Source organism: Pholcus phalangioides, unplaced genomic scaffold, assembly GCF_987345545.1.
Source record: "Pholcus phalangioides strain wild (caught in Gottingen) unplaced genomic scaffold, Ppha-v1.0 ptg000022l_1, whole genome shotgun sequence".
In the NCBI taxonomy this organism is placed as follows: Eukaryota; Metazoa; Arthropoda; class Arachnida; order Araneae; family Pholcidae; genus Pholcus; species Pholcus phalangioides.
Window position 1 is genome coordinate 38,104,643 of NW_028301615.1, and position 25,496 is coordinate 38,130,138.

Genomic DNA, 25,496 nt, shown 5'->3' on the forward strand with positions numbered 1-25,496 from the left:
AGGAAAAAAAATTGTGGGGCCCCAGCCTAATTATGGGCCTGCGCGTACGCATGATCAACCTTTGGAGGGAGCACAAAAAATTTCATTTCCCGTGGAATTTTTAATTACCCCCTTACGGGGGGGGGGGGTATAGAGCCCTATTAAGGTTACTATCTTTCAAAATGCATTTAAATTAACAGCAATTGGTTTATATAGCATGTAAGGGGTATTTCTTTTGGATATTTCAATGTTTTCACCAACTTTTGATCTGCTTGGGGATGGGGGACACGGGCTAGTACCTCGCTGCGTACGCCCATGGCCCCCCACAAGGGGGAGGCTGAGAGGGCTCCAGCCCTGGGGCCCTTTTTTTGTTTTTTCACGCTATAAAATCACTACAAAGGGGTCCGTGAAAGTTCCATCCTAGGGGCCCTGCTCCAGGATGTGGGGGCCATGCGTACGCCTGTCTAAAATATATAATCGTAATTATCATGATATGATTGATATAAGTTGATATGATATAACCTGAAAAATTAATTTTAATCCTTGATTTTCATTGAATAAAAATTTAACTAAATTTCAAGGAGAGTGCGGGGAATATCGAGACATTTAAAAAAAGGACAAACGTTTCTTCACTCAAAAGAAAAGAATGTTGTGAAAAAAACGGGACATATGGTCACATCAATGACATCAATCATGATGTATTTGCTGTCATCTGTTGGCGAAAACGCGAAACTAAGCCAATACCACAGAATTGTAAGTCATAGTGGAACAACTACTGTTATCTAGTGATCAAATGGAAAACTGAAGCTCCTTGACTTCAGTTTTCTATTTCATCACTAGGTGACAGCAAAGATTCCATTATTAGGGGTATTTTACTAAAAGTGTGAATTAATCGTATTTCATTCAGAAAAAATACGGAAAGCTAATGAGGAATGGAATGAGAGTGATCGATAAAGTGTGCAAACACTGGACTTGAAGACAAAGGTGTATTTACAGAGGCCCTATTTGAGACGGCTTCTGTGTGGCAGCGAATGAAAAAACACTTATTATACAGTTTAGACTAAATATTCATAAGACATTTTTTGTGATTGGTTCGTCTAGCGCAGTTGTTGCGACTCCACGTGTAACCCTGGCGTCAATTGGAAAAAAGGAAAGAGGGAAGAAGAAGAAAATGCCGATAAGTTGACGATGTTTTTCCCGCGGTTTTCGTTGCTCCTAGGTCGGAATCATGGAGAACTGAGAATATCATAACAAGAATAATTCCGTTATAATAATGGGTGTCGTTCGGTTACAACGTGTTATCTCTGCTAGCTGCCATGTTAGTAAATACATTTCTTATTTCGATCTGCGTTATCTTTCATATTTTACTAACACCGATCATCATCGCCATGACTTTTTTTTATTGTATGTCAACATTGATAACAATAATTATGGTGACCGCGGGGCCGCATTTTTTTTTTGTTAAGAAATTGTAATAATTTTTTTTCTCTTTCGATGCGATCGGAAATTTCAATGCAATCTTTTAATAATAATTTTAATATAATGGCGAAAATTAATTAATTGATTGATTATTATTATTTTTAGTTGCGATCACAATGACAAGGTCGATTTGTTTATTTATTTTCGATATAATGAACACAAATGGGAAAATTTTAGCGATCGCTGAATCAGTAATGAAATGAGTGTTAGTGCATCAGGGTGAGGGCTTAAGCCCCCCCCCCCCATCCAGGGTCGTCTTAAGAGCATCACGGGCGCCCGGGTAAAGTGATTTTTCTGAGGTCCTACCTGGCAAATTCTCGAAAAATTCAACTACTCATTTTTCTGAGGGCCCCGGTTGGGCCCATGCGTTAAGATGGTACTGCCCCCACCAGCCCTTGGGGGGCTCCGAGACTCCAGTTTTGTTTTTTTCTTTCGTCCTACTATACATTTTATATAAATCCATGAAAAATCTTATACTGCAGGGCGGCACAACCTTCATCCCGTGGGCCAGATGTGGCCTGCGAAAGGTGTTCCTGTAGAAATGTACCAATACACCGAACTGGATGAAGGCCTAGGTTGACCATATTTTCCTCATAAAAATTGATATTGTTAATTATCGCAAAAAAAAACAAGCAAATTGTCAATAATGCAAGTAAATTTACCAATTAAAGTCAAAAAAGTTTTTTGAAGGCTAGTAATCTTGGCAACTGCAGCCAAAACAAAATTATCAAAGGCAAGTTAGGTTGTCAATTACAGCCAACAAGTAAAGCTGCAAATCACGAATGTGTACCATTTGTAGGCCTGTTGCTCTCTATGGTGAGACTTTTCTAACTGGGAAATCGGCTCGGAGTTGGTAATCACAAAAAAAAAACATTTGCCGACCACCACTTTTTCAACGGTGGGGTTTGAACCTGGAACCTCACGATTTCAGTCTGTCACTATGACTGCAACAAAACAAATTGTTAAAAGGCAAGTAAGGTTGCCAATTGCAGCCAAAAAAACGAGTAAGGTTACCAATTACAGCCAAAGACAGTTTCTGTCGAAGGCATTAATTTATAAGGCATGAGAATAATCTAAATTCTTGATCTCAAAAATGCAAGTAACCTTCATTGAAAATAAGGAAGAAACGGGACATTTTATTAAAAGTTGCAGGGTATCACACAAAATCCCAGAATATCGCGTAAAATACGGGTCCACACACACATGCATGTCCACCCTATATGTACAAGTTTCTGGCCTGCGAGTGGCAAAAATGTTGCATATCTGTCCCGCAGACTGAAAAGATTGTACACTATTGTTACTCTGATTATCTGTTAAGAGATCTGGGTTCAGGGCATACGTGAAGTTTTGGGGCTATGGGTGACAGGTCTTGTGTTAGGGCCTACTTCACTGAACTTGGGCAGGTGCGAAATGTGTATCAGCACCAAGCTGCTATATTTTATGAGTCGCAAAACGAAATAGTTTTTTTATTAAGTTACATGGAGTAACATTTTGACTTCTTTAATAAGGCAATAGCTTGAAATTCTTTCCAAGACAAGGAACCAATGGGCTTAGAGTTTGACCCCCAAGACAAGAGTGCACGCGGATTTGGTGCCCTGGGTGTTATACCAGAACTAATTCTACTTTTATCAACATGTTTAAAACTATAAGGAAAGATCAAATGAAAACGGAACAGTTATAATTCTGTTTTATTTTTGTATGAGTGTGGCAAAACTTTGTGTAGAGGTGGAGCGGGAGGTAAGAAAGGCAGCCCTGCTACTGCGGAATTGACTTGTCCTAGGTAGTTGCACGGAATCATGTGATATGTGATGACAGTTTTAGTTGTGTGTTTTCTCTTATTGTCCTGCCCGTAAGCCTAGCAAATAGTGATTGGGTGATGAAAAAAGTAGCAAAACGAGTACTACTGCATACAGTCGAATCCCTTTTAACGAATAGCATTATAACAAAAATCTTGTTTTGATGAACACTTTTCTGATCCCCCAGATAAGTTTACACAGGAGCAATGCAAAACCCTAAAATTCCTCTATAACCAAATTTTGTTGTAACAAAGTAATTTCTCCGGCCTCTTGGAAATGGCTATAATGGGATTTGACCATATGTACCATGTATTTGGAATTTCATTTTGTAAAAGGACCCAGTGGCTTTCATTTTATTGGTATTGGGGGTAGAGGTCCACAGACTTAAATGTTATTGACTCGAAGGTCTGTTTTAGTACAATACAAATAGTTTTAAAAAAAACTGCTCAAAAATTATAATTGCCTCAATATCATTTGCTTGTCCCAATGTACTTTTCATAGTACAGTAGACTCTTGTTATTCTCACATATCAGACCAGGGTATGCTGGGTTATCGAAATCGCCGGATTACTGGAAGTCAATTGGAAATGTCCATTCAAATGATATAGTCATTTGAATTTTCTAAACTTCTGCGTACAGACATACTGTAATATTTTTTCCTCTTCTATGATCAAAGAAAACCCGCCCAAAAATGCTGGATTACTGGATGGGCCCGATTAGTGCATGGCCAGGTTATCGAGTCTACTGTATAGGCCTATTGAATAATAAAGGATTTTCTGTGAGATAAATCCTGGTTGATTGTTTCGAGATGAATTTCTGTTACAGATATTTTCTCTTGTATTCCTTACAGTTAATATATATCTTGCTTTATTTTCTAGGATGCGACGCATCAAGCTAAGAATTTATTATGCAGCTCTGGGCCAAAGCCAACCGGGAGCTGGTTGTCTTCTCCATTCGACAAATCGGGCAAGATAGAAGTGGAATTTCAATTGGAGAAGCCTTCTTATATTCATTTTATAGACATTGGTATGAATGGGAGCCTATGGGGTTTTTTTTTTCTTTTTCGCTATTTCTCTTTTTGAATTAACCCCTGAAACATGTCTCTATTCAAGCTACTGAATACTCTCTCTCTAGAGTTGTAGCCGGTAGATACTAGACTAAGAATATGATCTAGATTCACTCACTATATACATTCTTTTACCTCTTTATGTAACATAACAAATATTGGGAGAGGGGGGGGGGCAAAATACAGTGCTTGTCCTGGTCTACCAAGTACATCTTTGTATCTGGTTTCATGTTTTTACATTATGATTCGCCCAGAATAGTTCAAAAGTTTGTCTGCTTCCAGCCTGATGGAGCTGCTGAAATTTTACTCGATTTCTCAGAATCCTGAAAAATTCTTATGGCTCCTGAATTTTGACCATGTTTGCAAAAGAAAATTCCTATTATCGGGGGAGGATTATTCTCTAAAGAATTTACATGCACAAAAAAGAGTTTCCTTTTTATACATGAAATGTAAATTGACTCTAATTGGGTGGAAATGTTTCTTTGTGGCAGGGGGGGGGGGGAGAGACAGGATTTCGCCAAATAACTGGTGCCAGTTCTGCCTCTGTTATGACCATACTTCCTGTACAGGCCTGTTTTGTGGCCTGGTGGCGATTTTTTTTGGTTGATTTCATTTTAGTGTAATAATGATAGGTAATTTTTACCACTGTTGGGCGATGATTAACCACTTTGCACTAATTTGTGATGGCTAGCACGATGTCATGTTTTTCCAAAGGGCAAAAATCTCTACAATTTTATTTTCATTTAAGAAAAATCCTTACTTTTTTTTTTCTAAAAATCCCTTTGATAATTGTTAATTGTTTTTTTAACCCTAGAATACTAACTTAAAAAAAGCTGAGAAAAACTGCATGTTAACTGTCTATACCTCTACGTTTGTGAGACGTAGAGTTAGTGTTTTAGGGTTAATGGAACTTGGATCCCAATGAAATATCTCCCCTGATCCTCATTCTCCAAGGTTGGCAGCTATGTATATATCCTCTGCACAACTTTCTGATTTACTAGTGCAGTTCATCATCACACTTGTGGTGCAGTGGTACAAATTTATAGCAAGTTGAGGCGAAATTCGACACGCCCATATGGACAAAAATGTCTTTTTATTACTCTAACATTGTCAATTGCAGCCGAAAAAATTAAGCAGGTAAAGTCGTTGATTACAGCCAGAAGATTGTCAATTGCAGCCAAGAAAACTTAGTCACCAACTATCTCAAAATTGCTGGAAAGTTGCATAACACTGCGAGTCAAAATGTAATTCACGGAATCAAAAAACTATATGCATTTGACAAATTTGTGAGATAAATATATTTATTTGACTATGATTATTTATGATAGAGTCTCATAATTATCATAATATAGTTTATTATCTCGTTTATTTCCTTCATGAAAATATGGGAAATTGGTATCCGTACGAGATATAGCCAATAGTCACAAAAAATTGTCGAAGACAAGTAGAGTTGCCAATTACAGTCAAAAAAATTATTCATGTCATGAAAACAATCTTAATTTTTGATTTTAAAAATTCACATTATCCCTATTGAAAATTGGGAAAATAAACGACAATTTTTTTAATTAAAAAGTTTGGACAGCCAAAATTATACGGGAATATCCCGTGAAATACGGGTCATATGGTCACTCTCTTCATATGTAAGTCTCTAGCCCAAGGGCTGAAAAGGTTGTGCAATCCTGTGTATCGCCGATTATGCACTATAAATGTTCTGCATGTAATCCGTATATGCAAATTTCATCCATCAGTGATGATATCCAGGGCTCCCACTTGTCCTACTTTTTAGTAAAATGTTTGAACTTCTAACTTTTTACCGAATCCTATCAACAAAATTTGTGTAATTGATTTTAATTAAGGACGCAATCATCAATATATATATTGCCAAATAATACAAATGCAGTGGATTGCAATTAATGATTCTGCTAAAGCAGAAATTGTATTGTTTCAAGTTAATTAGGGGTATATATGAGCCATTTGATTTATTAATTTCTCTTTTGCTTAGTTTGAGGGTTCGACAAGTAGAGTAATCATCAAAAACTTGGTGGAAAAAATAATTTTGTATTTACTACTTCATGGACTACTTCATTTGTCGAAAACGATTACGGTGGCATATTTAATAGTAATATTTGAACATATCCCTTTAAAAAAAGGATGGACAACGCAGTAAAACCATCCAGTTCACCTGGACTTATTCACATTGGATCCCTTTTAATTTACACATTTTGCGCTGTGTTTTTAAAAGTAGTCTTGAAAGAGCGTCATTCTTAAAAGCGTACATGCCTTCTTAATTTGCTGTGCATTTCCAAAGAGTGTTGACAGACTACTGGACTGTGGAAGGCCCCAAAAAAGAATGTAATTTATATTGTAAGGAGAGACAGAAAAAGAATTTTCTGTGGTACGCTGTGTTGGAGAAAAATTGTTTTTGTGACCAAGTCATTTCTGTCATTTTGCTTTGGCTCGAATCAGTCTTATACCAAAATTGTGCTATGAATTTTTTTTAGATAAAATAAATTTTTTGAGGGATTTTTTTTTATTATGTTATGTTATGTTGTGTGGAGGGGGGAGTGCCTCCCACATCATACTTTTTCTAATTTTTTGAGTGGGAGCCCTGTGATATCTTAACCCTTTGCAGTCCATAGGTTTTTTCACTACTTCATTGGTACTTTATAGCAGGGCTTGACAAATCAAAACTATATATATATTTAGTCTCCAGCCTAAAATCTTTGGAGCCAATCATGGTATTTTGCTCAAGACAAACGATTCTAAATAATGTTTTCTTTTATTTTTCCCATGCTGAAAGATGTAGCGTAATGAAATCAGAAAATTTTGTGTCACCCTTAGACTCCAATAAACTAAACCACCTAAACTAAACTTTAGGTGCCATTGCTGATTTTCCAGTCGCCATGACGACTGTAAAATTGGTATTGGTGCCTGAAATTGTCTGTGTGTGATTACTAGCTCAGGCAAAAGAAATATGCTTGGGGCCGGAAATGTTTAGTTGGCACCTAAATTTTGTTTTGATTTGCTGAGCCCTGCTTCATATTTATAGTTCATACTTTGTAGTTCCCCCTTTCCCCCTCCCCCCCACAACTCCTAGATATTAGTTTTTGTGTTTTGGAAGCTGTTATAAGCTATCCAAAAAGCTAACATCTAGAGTCCTTTCTTTAAGGGGCTGTTAATGAAATAACGTTTTTTCCTGATGTCGATTCCACCTTGACACTAGACTACAAAGGGTAATTTGTCATGTTTTTGTAAAAGAAATGTTGATTTTTCAACTTGCATCTACATGCCATTTACCTATATATCTTTGAAAATTTGTTTTTACGAATTTATTTTTAAATATTTATTTGTTCCAACCTTGCAGAAGAAAAAGCTGTGGATAAGACGCAGCGGCATATAATCTGCACTAAGAAATTCTAATGTTATTTAAACGTAACAGATATTATACATAACTATACATGAAAATATGGATACAGATTTTTGTGTTCTTTAAAGAAAAGGGGGTGGTTTTTAAAGAACTCTAAAGCCCTGTTCACATGTGCAAGATTGGGGAATCACTTTGGGGATAATTACTGGCATGACAACTTTTTTCCCTTCATAGGAAAAAAAAAAGGTGGGAGAGAAGCTCATAAAAAAAAGCCCATCTTTCTTGGGGTGGATTGGTGGTTGACACCGACCTTCTCTCCTATAATCCTTTGCACTGTGAAAACTACTGTTAGCTCCTTCGTCAGCCATCTTGAATCAACCACTTCCATTCAACCCACATAATCAGTGACCACTTCCGGAAAGAAGGGGGGGGGGGGGATTACCAGCATAAACTAAACGTCATGTGAATGGTTTGTAGCGAAAATCCCTGTTACGGGAAACTTCACTGGATGTTTTATTACACATGTGAACGAGGTTTAAATTATATAAATGTTTTTACACAAGGTGTATCTTCTTTTTATATTTTTCATAATTTATTAGGCAACTGTGGGAGCAGCTCTGTAGAGATATTTGTAAGAAGAGCATTAGAATCTGATGCTTACACGGTGCTCTTACCTACAGTACAGATGATGACTTCTTTAGAAGCAAAGAACGACAAAAATGTGAACACTGTGAAGATGTTCTCACCAGGTAAGATTTCACCAGATGTACATTTTAGTTGAGAACGTGTGAAACTGTTTTGAAAAAATTTTCATACTTGCCTGGCCGAAGGCCATTTCCAGGGTGTGAAATAAAGAAGCACTCAGATATACAAGTGATCCCATTTGATGCCATTATTTAATTCTAGGAAAAAGTTCAAATTGTACGTGGCACGTTATAAAGCGAATTAAAAAAGGAATGTGGCAGGGCATACGGGTAATGAAACAGGTTAGAAAGAAATATTATGGTGCTGTTCTCAACATAAAACTTCTCCCACTAATTGCTTGCCTCTATGTCAGAAATGAAGTTCTGTATCCTTTTGTTTGTCTGTTTGCTTACTCTTGGTGTACCCTGGAAACAGTCTTTGGTTGGTTAATTGTCCTTGACAGCCTTCCAGGCTCAATATACTCCAGGTTTGAGAATCAAAAAAGTGTCAAAAATTTTTTTGCCAAATGTTTTTTCTTATGAACAAAAATTTCAAACATGACAAAAGTTTACAGCTGGCCACTGTGGTAATCAAGTGGTCATAGTGATGGACTTCTCGAGGACCCGGATTTGAACCTTACCAGCATCAGAGTTTTAGTCTGGTGAAATTGGTTTTCAGTAATTTCTGAACTTTGGGACATGAATGTGAGCCGATCTATTTATTAAAATGTCTCGCCACAGAGCAACAGGTCTAACAATAGTACAAATACTCAATCATTACACACTTACTCACAATTTCAAATATTGATGGCAGCACTGAAAAATTTGACACGACACTAGATACACACTTAGACTGTTAGGTACGCACACTTTGCTGCAAGCTCTGCCTCGAAGCTGGTCTGGAAGAGATCTCAGCAACGGGATAAGTCTGGTGGTAGAATTCTGGCATTCATTCATGCAGCCGTGGCTAAGGTGATTCCATAATTCACTTTGTTGCATTTTACTGGCGAACCATTGATCCTAGGGACATACTTCCAATTTGATAAAGTATCCAATAACATGTAGAATTCAGATATGCCATTCATGCTGCAGGGTGGATGTATAGCTATTAAAATAGAAAAATATCTTTTTATACAGACACCCTACGCTGAAAAACAGAATTAGAAAGTTTTTGCCCTGTCTCTCCTAAATCCAACAAAAAATTCCACATTTCCAAGTGCAGTATTCGCTGAAATATTTCAATTCAGAAATCTGAGAAAGGTTGAGGAAAAACAGGATAAACTAACAAGCAGCAGTTCTTTGCCTCATTTTCGCTGTTCTTTCCCAACTTTTCTCCAGTTTCAGAATTCATATATCTCAAAGAATATTGCACATAGAAATGTAGTTTGTTTTGTTTTTTTTGGCCTCAGGAGAGACAGGGCAACAACTTTTTGATTGGGCTACACAGGGTGTCCATGTAAAAAGTTAATTTTTTTATTTTAGTAACCATGCAACGTGAATGGCATGTCTGAAGTCCACGTGGTATTTAGATACTTTATAGATCAAATTGGAAGTATGCCTCTAAGATCAGCAGTCTACCAGTAAAATGTGGCAAGGGGAATTATGGAACCACTCTGTAGCACCTTGAACACAGCTTTGTATCATTTGTGGGAGCTAAAAATTAACTTTTAAAGTTACGTAGGTTGGTGCTTTATTACAGGAAACTAGAGTATTTGATATTTGGATGTTATAAAATAATACTCATAGTAAATTTCTGAAGAATACCATATATATGTGGATTGGATGAGTTTTTTCTTAATATGTTCCTTAATTTCAGGGGGGATGTAGGCTTATACACAGGTCAGTTTTTGAGGAGAAAATAATGATTTCCCCCCACCTTACTTAATCATATAGCTAGTAGTTGCTCATATTAGAGCAATTTGGTAGCTATAGATGCATTACTAATCTGTTGACAAGTTTTTGTAACTATGTTCAAACCCTGCAGAACCAATTATGTTAAAGTTAAAGCAAAAAAGAATTAAAAACTGATGATTTTACAGCCTTTAGATGTGATCATCAATAAGCCCTTTAAAGATTATTTAAGGAATTTATGGACCAAATGGATGGGTTGTAAAGGGTTGGTGGATGGATGAGTTCTGAAGAGGAAAAAAAAAAAAGGTGTTGTCTTAACAAAACTCGACATTGGCCAGAACATAACTCCCGCTCTGTCCCCAACTGTGATATAAGCGGTAAAGAAGTCATGTGCCAGAGAAACCTATGGCCAGTGGGCAACGCGTTGTAGCAAAGTGTCTAAACTAGGGATAGGACGAATAGTGATTTTGGCCAAATAATTGAATACCAAATATTCGACGAATGTCTTGGCTGAATATCAATTTTCTTAAAATTCATCAAAATTAGTAATAAAATTTTAATTTTTAATTGAAAATAAAATCATTGATGATTTCAAATGATTGATATTGAATTAATTATTTTGATTAATTTTATTTAATGTTAATTTTAATTTTTATTTAAATATTCAAAAAACTATTAACCAAAAGATTTTTGTTGCCATGATGTGGACAATCAAATTTAATGATATATTGTATTTTTATACTAGTGATACCTCAGTAACGAAGATGATTTGTTCCAGAATCACTTCATTAGCCGAACATGATTTCCCATAGGTTTCTATGGAAAATCATTTGATTCGTTCCAGCTTCTGTCAAAAATTTAAAGATGTTTTACAAAACACCAAGGGATGCTATAAAAAAACAAAACCTTATTTAAGGCTAAAATTAATAGCTTCAAAATTGTATAAATGAGAATATACAGGACGATGAGATATACTGATCTTTTTATTTTCCAGCACGCAACACAACCGACAACAGCTTTAGTCTACTAAAGTTTGTGTAGGCACAACACAGTTGAGTTCGTTGGTGTCCCAATCCATTTGTGATTTGGTCAGCTCATTTCTGAGTCTGATACACGCAGATGGAAAAGATAATCTCTTAGGCTGTTCAGCTTGATGAGTCTCGCACTGAAAGAATGCATGCTCTGAAAACATAGGCCAACTTTTTTTTCTTTTAGTGCATTTTTTATTTTGGCTGAACCTCTCCATTTCATATGAAATAGTTCACAGAACTTCAGAAAGAGAAGCGTAGGTACATCTGAAAAAAATATTCCAAGGTGGACATGAGTTAACCTGGCCTTAGTGGAAGTAATTGTGATGATGATTGGCACGAAAATTCAGCTCATGACGCGAATATTTTATGTTCATGCGTGGATACATATCGAAAATGTTTGTTAGCTGAATCTGTATTTGCTAGCCAAAGAAGAAAAATTTACATTAGCTGGAAAATTTGTAAGGCAAAGCATTCGTTGGCCGAGGTATCACTGCGCTTACAGAATCAATTTTTTTCCCCCAACACTTGTTACAATTTTACATTTAATTAAGAAAATGTCAACGATCATCTGTGCTTCAGTATTAATGCATCATTAAATATACAACTTATTTTTCCTCTGTAGATGTTCTTTGCCTCTCTATGTAGCTCAGTACATTTCTTGTCTAGGTACATTTTTCAGTTAGTGAACTTGTATAATTCGTGTTTACTTCCACATTATTGCGGTAGGATTCTATTTTCAGCTTCATGTATTATTTCTCTTAGAGGGCGCAGTAGCCCAGGTCAATAAGATACTTGTCTAAAGTACCAAAGGATGTTTAGAAGTGTCACAAGTTTGATAGCAGGTTCGTCCTTGTCAGAAAACTTTCCTGACATAGAGAAAATACAACAGAAATGGCAACATGACCACAGAAAAAAATTACTACAGCAGGGAATCCCACATCGAGGGGTTAACGCACCAACCTCTCAGTGAGTATTAAAAAAGCTGCCGTTCAGAATCTGAAATAAATTGTAGGTCCAGGTCTAATTAACCCTCCTGTGCAGAAAATGACTGTGGTGCTACAAAAATGATCAAATGACTTCTAGAAATTCACCCTGACATCACCTCTTGCACAGAAAGGGGTAGGTATGCACCACACAAAATATAATCAGTAAAATGTTAATTTATGTGAAAAATTCCAATTAATATTTTTTAAAATTAGTTTGTTGTGCTAAGATTTACACAAATATTCGGCTGAATACCTAAGCAATATTTGGCCAAACCGAATATTTGTCCCATCTCTACTACAAATGGTACAAATATTCAATCATTACACTTCACTCACTTCACTTCTGAAATATAGATGGCAGCACTGAAAATCAGACGCAACATTAGATACGCACTCATACTGTTGGGTACACACATATTTACACTTCCTGCACTGGGTAGTAAATTGCCCTTGCCGATAGATCTGAGTTGTGCTCGGTTTAAAAGAAAGGAAAGAAAAGAAGGGTTCATGCGGTAGCATGTAATTCTTTTTCCATCGAAATAATCATCAAATCCTTTAAAAAAATGGGTTTTTTTTATCAGTAATACGATGGACACAACTGAAGATGACATGAAAATATACTAATTTTTTCTTCTCTAGAATGTGCTTATTTTTGAGGGTCAGCTTATACACAAGTATACGTGTATGTCTTCTCTTTTTTTAATAGACATTAACAAGCCTCAAATTACATTTTTGAGAATTTGAGTATTGTGGTGGGTGATGCATAAGATCCTTTTATGTATTTTGTGTGTGTGTGTGAAGTGCACACTATTATGAAGTACGTTTGTTATATTGCTCTGTCTTTTGTCGTTTAGCTGATCTTAATCCAAAAGCTGTCAATGAAAAGTGGGACAGAGTGAAGGTTATCTGCTTGCAGTCCTATCGCAAAGACAAGCAATTTGGCTTAGCGTTTTTACGACTCAGTGACAAAGAATCAACCGAAACTCAAAATGTTAACCACAGTGTGCATTTTGATTTTAACAGCATGCTGAAAAGGTGATTTTGTTAAGCTAAGTTTTATTTGGCTCAATTTTGTCATTATTATTTTGGTGCTTTGATAGGCATTCTACAGTGAAACCTATCTAAGACGGACACCTGTCTCAAACGGAATTAAAATATAGTCTGTTCAATGATTAGTGCTTCTATTTGCTCCTTTATAAAGCAGAAGTCTGTCTAAAACAGAATATTATTTCAGTCTATTGATGTTCAGTACAGGTTTCACTGTATTTTCTTTTTTTTTAATTGAGGGATTTGATACACTTATTTGAATTTCAAAATTTCTTTAAAAAATAATCTTTAAATGGTATTTTTTCCTATAGCCCAGTTCCAGTCAGCAAAAGACTGCCTTCACCATCAGCAAGAATGTCCAGTCACTCTCTTGGTAGAACAAGAGCTCGCTCCCTTTTGAAAGCCGCTCAAAGGAAACAGTTGACAATGGCATCTAGAGCTCCAAAGAGAGCTCTATTCAAGGAAGAGGATGGCAACTCGGACGTAAGTTACCATTTTTCCACCTTGCCTGTCGAGAAAGCTTTATTGTAACATTGTATTGTAGATTTTCTTGGAGTATGACGTGCAATCAAAAAGTTCCTGAACTGATGATGTAAGATGTTCTCATCATAGTTGTTGCTTTCTGAAATGTTTCTTTCAACAGTGATCCATTGCAGCCCCTGTGCTGTCCTGAATTTCTTTCTCAGTCTAAAATTCATATCTTTTGACCTGGATTTTCATTTTTATTCCAGCTGGAGGCTGATATCATGTGTTTTTTAACATCGATTCCTCCAGCTTCTTTGGAAAACTTCAGTTGTTCCAGTGATGGTAAGTCTGTTGTTTCCAATACTTATACAGTGAAGCCTTGATACAACAATACACTGCGAACCAAGAAAGAATATTGTTGTGTAGGCAGTTGTGTTGTAAAGGCAAAAACTATCAGTATATGAAGAAGCAGCAGTTTAACATTTGAGAATAGGCATTTCCAAACAAGACTTAGAAAGATATGGTTGTAGAGGGATTTATCATTATATCAAGTACTGTTGTAGCAAGGTTTTACTGTATCTGTATGCTGAAGGTAAAGGGCCACAATGTCACAAAAGGGAAATTTTACCGAAGGGCTGTTTGAAGTATGCTTTCTTTGGAGCTCGCTTGTTTTATGGAGTGAATATCTGTTATTTATTGAAATATGACTTGGTGTCCTAAAACTGTAATTTAACAGAAGTACTACAAATCATACTAATTTCAATATTGACGAAAATGGACATGGTGCCCTTTACCTATGACATAGAGATATTATATGTGGAGAAATTTCGCTTAACTCTAAATTTCAAGACATCTTGAAGCAGCTGTCACTCATTATAGTTTCTAAATGGAAGCCTAGATGTAGTTTACCCCAACTTTAAAGTTGAAGTTATATGAAATTCAAATTTATTCATCTATGTCATAATCGAACACTAATTATTATTTCAGAAAACTAGAATGGCATAGATCACAGTGGTTCTCAACCTTTGGAAGCCCATGGCTCAGTTGATTTTGTTTTTTGTGGGCAGAAGGCCTTGTCATACGCACAACTAATTTGAAATAAATGGATAAAAATGAAACAGTAAACTACTTGTGGCCCGGTTTGACTGATGTCAGGGCCCGGCAGTTGAGAAACACTGGTTTAGATAGGACAGAGGAAACAAGACCATAAATATTACCTAATGAGCTCTTCGGCCCTAGCGGGGAAAAAAAAACAGCAACAGCATTGAACTTGGAACAATATGTCAATATACATCAGGGCTAGACAAATCCCAAGGGGTCGCCATAGCAACTAAAAAATTTAGATTGCCGCCCATAACTTTTTGTATGTGGTTGCTAAATTGAAATCAGAAGAACACAAGATATTTTTGGAATTAATGTCAGCGTATATGGAAAAGGGAAAGGGGTTGTTTGTCCCTGAAAAGTTCAGATATTTTTTTTACCTATTTTTGCTCTGAAAAAAAATGTTTGGTTCCTAAAAATTTATTCTACACCTAAATTTTGTTGCAATTTATCAAGGCCTATCTTAAAATCTACGTCAATGTTTTATGAATCATTCTCTTTTTTTTATCATACGTTCATTTACTTTACTGACATGACAAGAACAAACTTTATCTCATTTTTAATTGGTCATTTGTTTTGGCACGGTTTGACCTAATTGATCCTTGCTCCAATGAAACCAAAATCCAATCCAATCTTTAAAAAAAAATTGAAGGATTCATAGTGAGTCAATGATTTATATATTACAGTCGAATCCCGTTATAACAAACTTCAAGAGACCAGAGAAATCACTTCGTTATAAGAAAATTTTGTTATAAAAGAATTCCAGGTTTCTGCATTGTCCATGTGTAAACTTTTCTGGGGGATTAGAAAAGTGTTCATTAAAACAAGATTTTTGCTATAATGGTATTCGTAAAAACAGGATTCGACTGTAATAATATAGAGCAAGAGTTTTTCATCCCGCCTTAGGCAGAATCAAGTGAACATAATGGGAGCAACACAGTTTTGGAGAGTATAGACATGATGCATCATTTTCGGATAGATCAACCAATTATCAAACCAGGGAACGTCTGTTAAGATTAGGGAAATACGTATATAAGACTAGACTCTGATGCTGCACTGGGTTTTTTCCCCAACAGGGTGATCAATGTGCATTGTTTGCCATCTGGAGTGATTGGTCGTTAGTCAATAAATATATTCAAGACAAAGTGTTGCATAAGAGACAACATTAAGAAACAATCTGAAGGAGACAAATGACTGCTGACCTGCCAACACTAGTTAGTAGGCATCAAGAGGAACGAAAAGGTTGAGAGAGTAAAATCATGAAAAACGCATGCAGGCTCTGAGTACAGAGAAGATGAAAGGTGAATGTCAGTTGATCACTGAATGCATTCGTGGGTTCACTCACCATATCTGATGTAAGCAGCGTCGCAAAACACATGCACCGGGGTAGGATCACGGGCTGTGGACAGTAAAACGGACATTAAAAGCATACCTGGTATCTTCGAGCACATCTGGGAATTGTTTTTACGTCGTTGTAGACTGTGCAATGACATCAGCAGCTGCCACTTCCAACAACTCTTGTAATAATTAATCAAATAAGTCGTTTTGCAGTTATTATTGTACTTTTTGACATTCCAGCATCACATCGAAACCTGCATGCGTTTTCACGATTTGACAGACTATCATATGTTTGTTTTACTCATCTTCTCGAGGATGGTTGGAATATGCGAATGAAATGGGCCAGTACTCTCACTGATTAGTTTTGGCCAGGTGAAAACAATTGTTGCTTGCAATTACAATAAATTAAGATGAAAATCACTACTGTTAAACCATATCAATGAAGAAGCAATTGTAACATAAACATTGTGAATACCAGCATTAGAAAAACAGTATTCTTTCATAGTCACAGTTGTTTTATAGTGAAAATTCTTTTTGAGCGAGGGAAAGGAAATTCATCACAGAAAGTGAAACACTTTCTTTTCCCTTAAAACCCATTTTGTAAAATAACTGATTGTGGGCTGAAGTCCTGAGAAGCAGAAGGGACTGTGGTGGCTGTTGGGGATGTCAATAGAAATTTGACCGTGTAAGGAAATAAAGTTGTGGGGGATTGTTTGTGTCAGACAAAGACAGTTTATTGCCTTACCCTACACTGTCTACTTGCCTTCTCAAGCCCTGTCTACTTGTTTTGCATCTCCTGTATGCATTTTTGTAAAAGTGACTACTATTTCTTTTGCATTCTACAATTTTCTTTTGCATTTTACAAAAAATGCAACTGTAGCTTCAACCCCTGATGTGAGGTGAGGTGAATCTAGTCATGTCAAACCTAGAAGTTTCACTTCTATCGCATAAGATTTTCACACGGATTTTTATTTATTTTTTGAAAAATGAGTCGTTCAGCAAATCCTCTTTGAATCATGCGCAATAATGATTTTGCTAGAGAACGAGAACTCGTTGTGTAACTGAAATCCCCATATCATAGCTACCAGGTCTTCAGAATTTCCATGTTCACGACACCTAAAAAATTTGTGTCTCCTGAATTTTGACTATGATTGCGAAAAATCCCCTTTTCTTGGAAGAAAAACATGATCTCCAATGAATTTATCTGGAAAAAGTTCATTGCTTGTGTTTTTTCCCTGAAAATGATATCACAGGCATAATTAAAAGTGTCACCCTTTTGTCAAACCATGAAGAAATATTTCATTTTGGCAGGAAAAAGGCAAATATTCACCATATAGCCAGTGGCAGTTCAACCTCTTGACAGTTGCAGCATCAAGAGGATTCAAAAAACAGCCAGGAAAAGTGTTGACCAGTTCTATTCCTATATGGTTGTTCTCAAAATGATAAAAAGTTCTGGATAGCAGGGGCATATGCAAAGGAGAGGATTTGAAATTGAACCTCCCCCCCCCCCCCCCAAGCAGAGATTATGGAGTATTATTGCAGTAAGAACTGAAAAAACCCTTGGGAAGAAGAAAAGTGTTAAACTCCCACACCCCAAAAATCCTACACACACTACCATGGAATAGGTTACTTATTAGGTTCAAGATTAAACATTACTTCTCCTTTTTTATGCATAAAAATTAATTGTAAAGTTCATGATTTTAGGTGCTTGGAAACTACTTTTTTTTCAAATCTGTATCTATTATTCTGTCATCCTCAGAATGTTTGAGTGAATATGAAGATCTTCGAGGCAGACTTCTAAGCGAAGAAGAAAAAGAGATTTTCCGAAGAGCATTCCTGAGTCTTTTGTCACAGGAGGATGGAATTTTGCCGTTTTCAGGGGCAGTGAGTCCAGGGCAGTTTTATCTCTCATCTTTGAGAAACGGTATCAGAGAGAATGGTCATCGCGAAGAATCAGCTTCTCCAGGAAGCATGAACGGTAATGGTTTCTCATTCGATGTTCATTTCAAGCGTCCAAAAAGTTCTCCAAATCAAGATGCGGGGGACAACTCTAGCACACTAGCAGAACAGTCACCATCTTCTCGGAGCTTGAACGGCTCAGCTTTCGAGATTTCTCCAGAGAAGAGGCCAAAGAGGAAAAAGAAGCATATAACCATGAAGGATATGTCGCGGTCTCCGATAAAGCAGCGACGGACGTCGACATCATTGGCGCACCCTTCGCCAAGGCCAGGAAGCACAAACACACCGTGAGGAAACATTTTAATTCTGATATTTTTGTACTAATTTGTTGAATGCATATTAAATGTAAAGAAAAATTAACAAATCGTATAATTCATTGAAGTAATGAAATCTGTTTGAAATGCTATTATTGGAATAAAGGGACTGCTGTATAAAAAGAAAGATTAAGCTGTGTCATACAGAAAAATGCAAGGCTTTGCTTTCATTGAAGTAATGATGTTTTCAGTGTTCCGATGCAGCCCAGTATGGTTCCTGTTTCTGTCAACTATCACTGGAAAATCCCGAAAGTTGGGCATCCCTGTGTTGAAGGTTTCAAGGAAATGTTCTCTCTAAGCTGTGTGCAGCTAGACATGGTGGAAATAGCAAGCAAAATCACTAGATAAATAAAACAGAAAGAGATTACAGTACCAAAATGCTTTGGACTTACCCAGAAACCAGATTCTTTCGATTTTTAATATGTTTATAGAAAAATTCTCAAACTGTGCTTGACAAAAATGAAAAATCCTTAAAACAAATCCCCCGGTCCTTGGAATACTAGGCTGACCATGTTTCCTTGAAAAAATTGTGGGAAACAGAATCTATGGTAGGGGGTTCTTAAACTTTTTTTGGCCACAGCACCCTTTCCCAAATCAACTCTTATCTGCAGCTCCCTCAGAGTATTTTAATGAAGAATCTCTTGGAAGAACCTGTCGGAATTGGTGCTCTGTGGCACCCCTGAAAAGGGTTGGTAGCACACAGTTTTAGAACCCTTGATCTATGGTGTGATTGAATACAGGAAATCACTAATTGTTGTCAAATATGATGTCAAAAGTGTGCAAATTGACAATTATAGCTGAAACTGAAGTACTACTAAATCTAAACAGTAGAAGATCAAAATGATGTCTACAAAAATGTTTAACATGACAAATATGTGAGATACGAAATATTCATATTTATAATCATAATTATTATAACATAATCTTGTAAGTTGGCAAAATAATTTTAATCCCTGATTTCGGTGAAAAACAAAAATACAAATAGCTTTCAGTGAAAAAAATGGGAAATCTTGAGAGTTGAGCTGCCAAAATCACAGGAAGATATGACAATGTCCTGGGAAATGGATCATATGGTCACCCTATGCAATCCCCCAAAAAATCTATTTTTTTCCCTTTTATTTACAAATACAAATACAAATACAACGCCACAACAGGCAAAATGCCCAACGAGGTGGCTGATAAAAAGATGCCCATAAAAATATGGTTGTCATATGTTTCAAAAATACAGCAACCCAATTAAAAATGCAATTAACACAAATTACAAACAATATATACACAGTATGGCTACATGTATGGCATTTTCTTTAGTCTGCAGCTAAATATTTTGTCACGTTACAAACTACAAATTTTTGGAGTCTGGGAATTGTCACCTATGAGATTACCTTTTCAGTGAAGGAATAAGCATAAGAAAAAACAATGTACCCAAAATATGGTGAGAACAACAGTAATACATGTTTCAAAACTACAGTCGAACCCTGTTGCAGCACCAAAAATTTTCAGTGTACAAAATCTTTCATATAGGGATTACAATGTAAAAACCCATTCTAGCACCAACTCGTTATAACGCCAACTATTTTTTGGATGTATACAAAGTCCATGCATCATTTTCCCAGAATTTCCACATTTCTTCTCCCATCATTTTTTTATTATTTTTTTTCGAATGGAGTTGAGGATTTATCCTCTTCTATTCCACTGTTGTTATCGGTCAACATAGCAAAAGTTTATATCTATAAGATATATCCTATTTGCTCTAGAGCAAATACTTCAAAAGTAAAGAATGGTGTGGTCAGGGTAGAGGGTCTAGAAAGCACATTTTTCTCATGAATACCTGAACATGTATAGGGACCCTAGAGCTAAACAATCACCCTATTCAAAGAAACAGATTTATTGATAAGGGAAAGTGTAAGGGTAAATTAGCGTACTGTACCAGTTTGTTCAATGTTGTCAAGATAAGTTTTTCAACAGTGCATGTTTCTTACTCACTGGTTATGACATTTCTAGGGGCGGGCGCTGTAGCCCATGTTGATAAGATGCTCAACTAAAGTATCAAAGGATATTTGAGGTGTCGCGAGTTTGATACTCAGTTTGTCATGGGTACTTTTTGACATGGGTACAACAGAAACGATGGCATGACCCACAGAAAAAGATTGCTACCCCGAGGAGTCCCACATCAAGGGTTTAGTGCACCATCCTCTCGATGAGTATAAAAAAAAAAGGCTGCCGTTTGGAATCACCAATAAATTGTAGGTCCCGGTCTAATTAGCCCTCGTGTGCAGAAAATAACCGTAATATAACTAAAATGATCAAATGATCATATTACATTTCTAGTATTATGGGTGTTAACAGGGCTGCGCAACTAGATGCTTGGTCAACTGGAGCAAATGTGCATTTTGGTGTGTCTTTGTAATGTTGAAAGAGAGGTTAAAGAATGAAATTTGTGCGCCCCCCCCCCTCCTCCCCAGTTATGATCCTAGTCATTTGGTCATTAAGAAATCATCTCCCTCGATTTGTTTCATTCACTCGTGTTAAAAAGAGTTCTTTCAATATCTGAAAAACAAGAAATTTTTTATTATAAATTCAATACTGACTAAAAGCAATGCTGCCATTACTTCCCTTTGTTTATTTTGCTTTTTCACCTATAAAATAACTACATTTATGCTGAATTACAATAATTTCAATGGTAAGTGTATGTTTCTGTCAAGTTTTATATGCAGAAACATATTCATGTAACAAGGAAAGTTATTTTCCGGATATTTTATTTATTTATTATTTATCACCTCAGCATAATATCCGGAAAATAACTGTTTCCTTGATATCTCTGGCTGAGAAAAAAGCCATCTAAATATTCATGTAACTTTATAGTGTTTACAGTTTTGCCTCGATTTAAAATTGAATATAAAAATAGGTTATTTATTTTATTTCTTGTAGTAATACTAAAAGACATTGAGAGAGAAATCCAGTAGTTTGTAATAAATGTGGAGAGAATTTTTATGTAATGGTGCTTTTTTCCTGAAACACTATTCTTGCCATGATCTGATATAATGCCAAAATGCTTTGGGACGGATGATGGCGTTAAATCGGAGTTGGACTGTATGTCAAGTTCCTTCCTCAGTAGCATAGAAAATAAATAGACAAAAATATTCTGTTATAGTGGAGGCCGCTTTTTTTGTTGGGGCACAAAAGTCCTGACCCCACAAGGTATTTTTTTCCCCTGTTTTTCACATTATAACTTTAGCACAGGGGTCCTGATGCAGCAGGGGGGGGGGGGGGTAGGGGCATGCACAATGTTGAAAGGAAAACTTCCAACTTTTTTACTTTGTCTTCGTATCCCAATAAGCATGCAACCTCATCTATAAAAAAAAAATATTTTTCTGTTCTAAAGAAAGATCTCTCTGCACTCAAGAAGGAAGTCGTATAGCTGTCATTCTCACCATATTTTTAGCAGATTTACATTGTTTTTCTTTTATTTATTCGCTAAATACAGTATATCATTGGCATATATGCCTTGCCCACACTGTAGAAACAGGTGTGCTTGGATAAAATGAATTATTGTGAACATGGTTTCAAGAAATGAATTGAGGTAAATTCATTCTTGATCATTCCTGTAAATTCCCACTAGCATGTCATTTAATTAAAGTGAACTTCTCTTTTGTGATGTAGTTTCTTTTAAGTGTAAAATAAATTTGAGACCTGTTCACACTGGCAAGATTGTGGATGAGAAAGCAGTTAATTTCTAGAATGTTGCAGTTTAACCCACTTAACAAATCCCCCCCCCCCCCCGTAGGGAAGAAAAGGGAGTTTTTGAGGATGTATGAGGGTTTTAATACTCTTCTTTCCCATAATCCTTTGACTGGTAAGGGGGAAAATTACATTTACAAATAGGCGTAGACAATGTCAGACATTTTACTGCTGTGTAAAGGGTTTTCAGCAAGAATCTTGCCTTTGGCTTATATTGGCTATTTTTTTATTTCCCCATTTAAACGAGGCTCTATGTACAGAAAATTTATGGATGTTTATAAACATCCTTAAATTTTTCATATTTTTCGGGGAAAAAAGACTTGCACAATCTGTGGATGAGTAATTAATGTTTTTTATGTTACTTTTTGATAATTTTACATATTTTTTGTGATTGCCTTCCTTTTTTCCCCCACTATAAAATTTCATTGGCGAATTGTCTGTTTTACAGGCACAATGATTTCATTCAGTCTGATGGCAGTGTACCAAGCACTTCAAAGGAAGTAATATATTGCCCGATTTGTGATGGTGCGTATAATTCGTTCCTTTCAACTTTTTGACATATTTCTGTGCAGTGTAATTAAGAATAATAATGAAGATATGAGAATATAACGTTTGTTTTCCACATAATGTTCATATCTGTGCGTCCCAGAGTTGCAGAAGTCAGCTTTGCAACTTCTGAAGTGCATTTTTATTATATAGTGAAATCTTGATACGTCGACTGTGCTTTGAATTATCCTTGTTCAACCTATCAAAAATTCCAATTTCAGAGAAGTAAAAACAAGATGTTTTATAATGACAGAACCATTTACGAATATCATTGGTAAAAAAATGTCAAACTATTTGACATGGAGAAATTTGCGAGGATGAATTATTCAAATACCTAATTATTTGATGAGAATATTGGAAAAACAAAACATATGGGTCTATATATTATGAGTGTAGATGTATAAACAATATTCATATAAATTAAACTTATGCATAAAGAGTAAGTGAAACTGTGTTCTATGAAAAAAAAAAAAATCAGTAATTTTTCATTGCCTTTCATTTCATCCACGTTTGAAGAGAACCTTGCATGAATAATGTTCTTTTTTTTTAAGATTTTCAATGCAGTATTTTTCAACAACAAGCTTTTTCTTTAGTTCTGAATTTCTTTCCATTGATAATTTGGGTTTTTTATCCTTCGAATACAACGTTTGCTTTAGAATTTTTTAAGAATCTAAGCACAATCAAAATATGTACTGACATTTAGACACTGAATCCACTCACATCTGGACAAAAGCAAAATGTCGATTTTGACAAGATCAGACATACAACAAGTGATTTGCAAGCACAAATGACAAAGTTCATGGTCATTGGTCATATTTGCAACAACAAAAAAAAACACTTTTGTGGTCACTTTTATCAGAAAAACTAGATTATAAGGGGAGAGAGAAAGAAAGAATTTCCTTGAACTATGTAGGCCACACCTTTAATTCCTCACTGGGAGAGTAAATATTTTCTTTAATTTATTTATCTCGTACAGAGAGATATTTGAGTTATCAGAATTTGCTTTATCAACAGTTGAGTGTATTAACCATTTACGTGTCATTGATGAGATATCTCGCCTTCTTAAAAGTCTTTTATTTTTGCATTGAGGAGCCCAGATATTTCATAAAGTTGATCTCTCAATCGAACACTTTTCCCCCATACCCCTTGTTAGAGCCCAGGTTGTTGTTTGTGTTTTGTTTCATAGGTGGCAGTATCTCCTTAGTATCGATGTACTTGCTTGTTAATGTTTTCCCTTTTCTTTTTTGCTTCTTATGTTCTTTAGTTTTTTTCTGTGTGAGTACAGGTATGCACCTGTCTGTAGCGTTCCTCCGGGAACCATTTCACATTAAGTTCTCTTTATAATTAAATGTTGAATTTCTAAGTTTCTAGAAACAAATTATTTTTTCAAAAAACTGATAATGAAATAATACTTGTAATTTTTTTTCTATCTTCCGATGACTAGAACCATTCCATATATCTGAAATTGAAGCCCATGCAGCGACATGTGGTGATTTATGTCCGGTGATGAACTTTCCTGCCAATAAGGAAGATGACGACGACGATGTCACTGTGATTTCCGAAATACAATCTCATAAAGATGCATCAAGGAGTTCTTTAGTCAGCTGCCATTCCGATAATTTTGTGGAATGTCCCGTTTGTGGCGACATGTTTAAGCAAACTGTTGTTCAGAATCATACAAATATGTGTATTGAAAATTGCATGGCGTAGGCATTTTTTGTTGTTTTTCATCTCGGAGATGAAAGGAAAGGGGGGGGGGAAGAAAAATCAATTTTGTCAAAATATGTGTAGTTGGTATTTTAAATTTTTTTGAGAATGTACAAAATAAAGCTCTTTTAATCTTGTTTCGAAGAACGTTGAAGTTGTCGTTGAGTACAAGAAAGGTTGATAGTTTCAATGAATCCAGTGGTTATGCTCTAGTGGTGGGACGATTACATCTTTCATGATATAACTGTGTGGATTGCATGTATCATATATCTTGCTCTGTCCGCTGTGGTGCTAAAATTTTTGAAAATATAGTTTTTTAGGTTGTAACGCTTACACCAGGGGCTCTTGAGCTGTTTGTTCTGACCCAAATTTGATTATTTGATTCACTGGGCTTCCAAAAATGGTCTTGCAAATCTACTTAGTCAAGGTATTGGACTATATATCAGGAAGCAAACTTGATTGGATTGGATTGGATTTTAAATTTATTGGCGCAAGGACCAATTTGGTCAAACTGCGCCAAAACAAATATAAAAATAAGAAAAATGTCCTTTTGTCATGTCAAAAACTAAAACCTTGCATGATAAAAAAGCAACATGAAACATAAAACAATGACATAAATTGTAAAAACTATAATTTGTTGTATAAACCAATGGCTTTGATGAATTTAAAAATGCAAATTAAAAAAAAATTAAAAAAAGCAAACTTGATTCGTGGGAACTCCTAATATTATTCATATATATAAATCCCCTTACAGCCAGGGATTCTTGACTTGTGGGTCACTACCCAAACTTGATTCGCAGGGGTGTCCAAGACAGGCCCTACAGATTTACTTACAGCCAATGAGTTTTGAGCAATGTGTAACTACCCAAACTTGATTCACAGGGACTTCCGTAAAGAGTTACAAATCTACTTATGGCCAGGGAGTTTTGAGTTATGAGTCACTATCCAAACTTGATTCTCAGTGGCTTCCGAGAAAGGCTGTACAATCCCCTTACAGCAAGGGACTCGTGAGATATTAGCCACCGACCCAAATTTGGGTCGCAG

The 25,496-nt window shown here is 36.0% G+C and overlaps 1 protein-coding gene across 1 annotated transcript; it reads left to right on the plus strand.

The window, feature by feature from the left end:
• The first annotated feature begins 1,144 nt into the window (after positions 1 to 1,144).
• Positions 1,145 to 24,771, plus strand: LOC149070384 (uncharacterized). The gene is made up of 9 exons (XM_089249840.1): positions 1,145 to 1,297; positions 4,132 to 4,279; positions 8,286 to 8,435; positions 13,092 to 13,272; positions 13,596 to 13,767; positions 14,016 to 14,091; positions 17,948 to 18,434; positions 22,648 to 22,724; positions 24,190 to 24,771. The coding sequence occupies exons 1-9, from the start codon at positions 1,253 to 1,255 to the stop codon at positions 24,453 to 24,455; spliced, it is 1,602 nt and encodes a 533-aa protein (XP_089105966.1). The 5' UTR covers positions 1,145 to 1,252; the 3' UTR covers positions 24,456 to 24,771.
• The last annotated feature ends 725 nt before the right edge of the window (positions 24,772 to 25,496 follow it).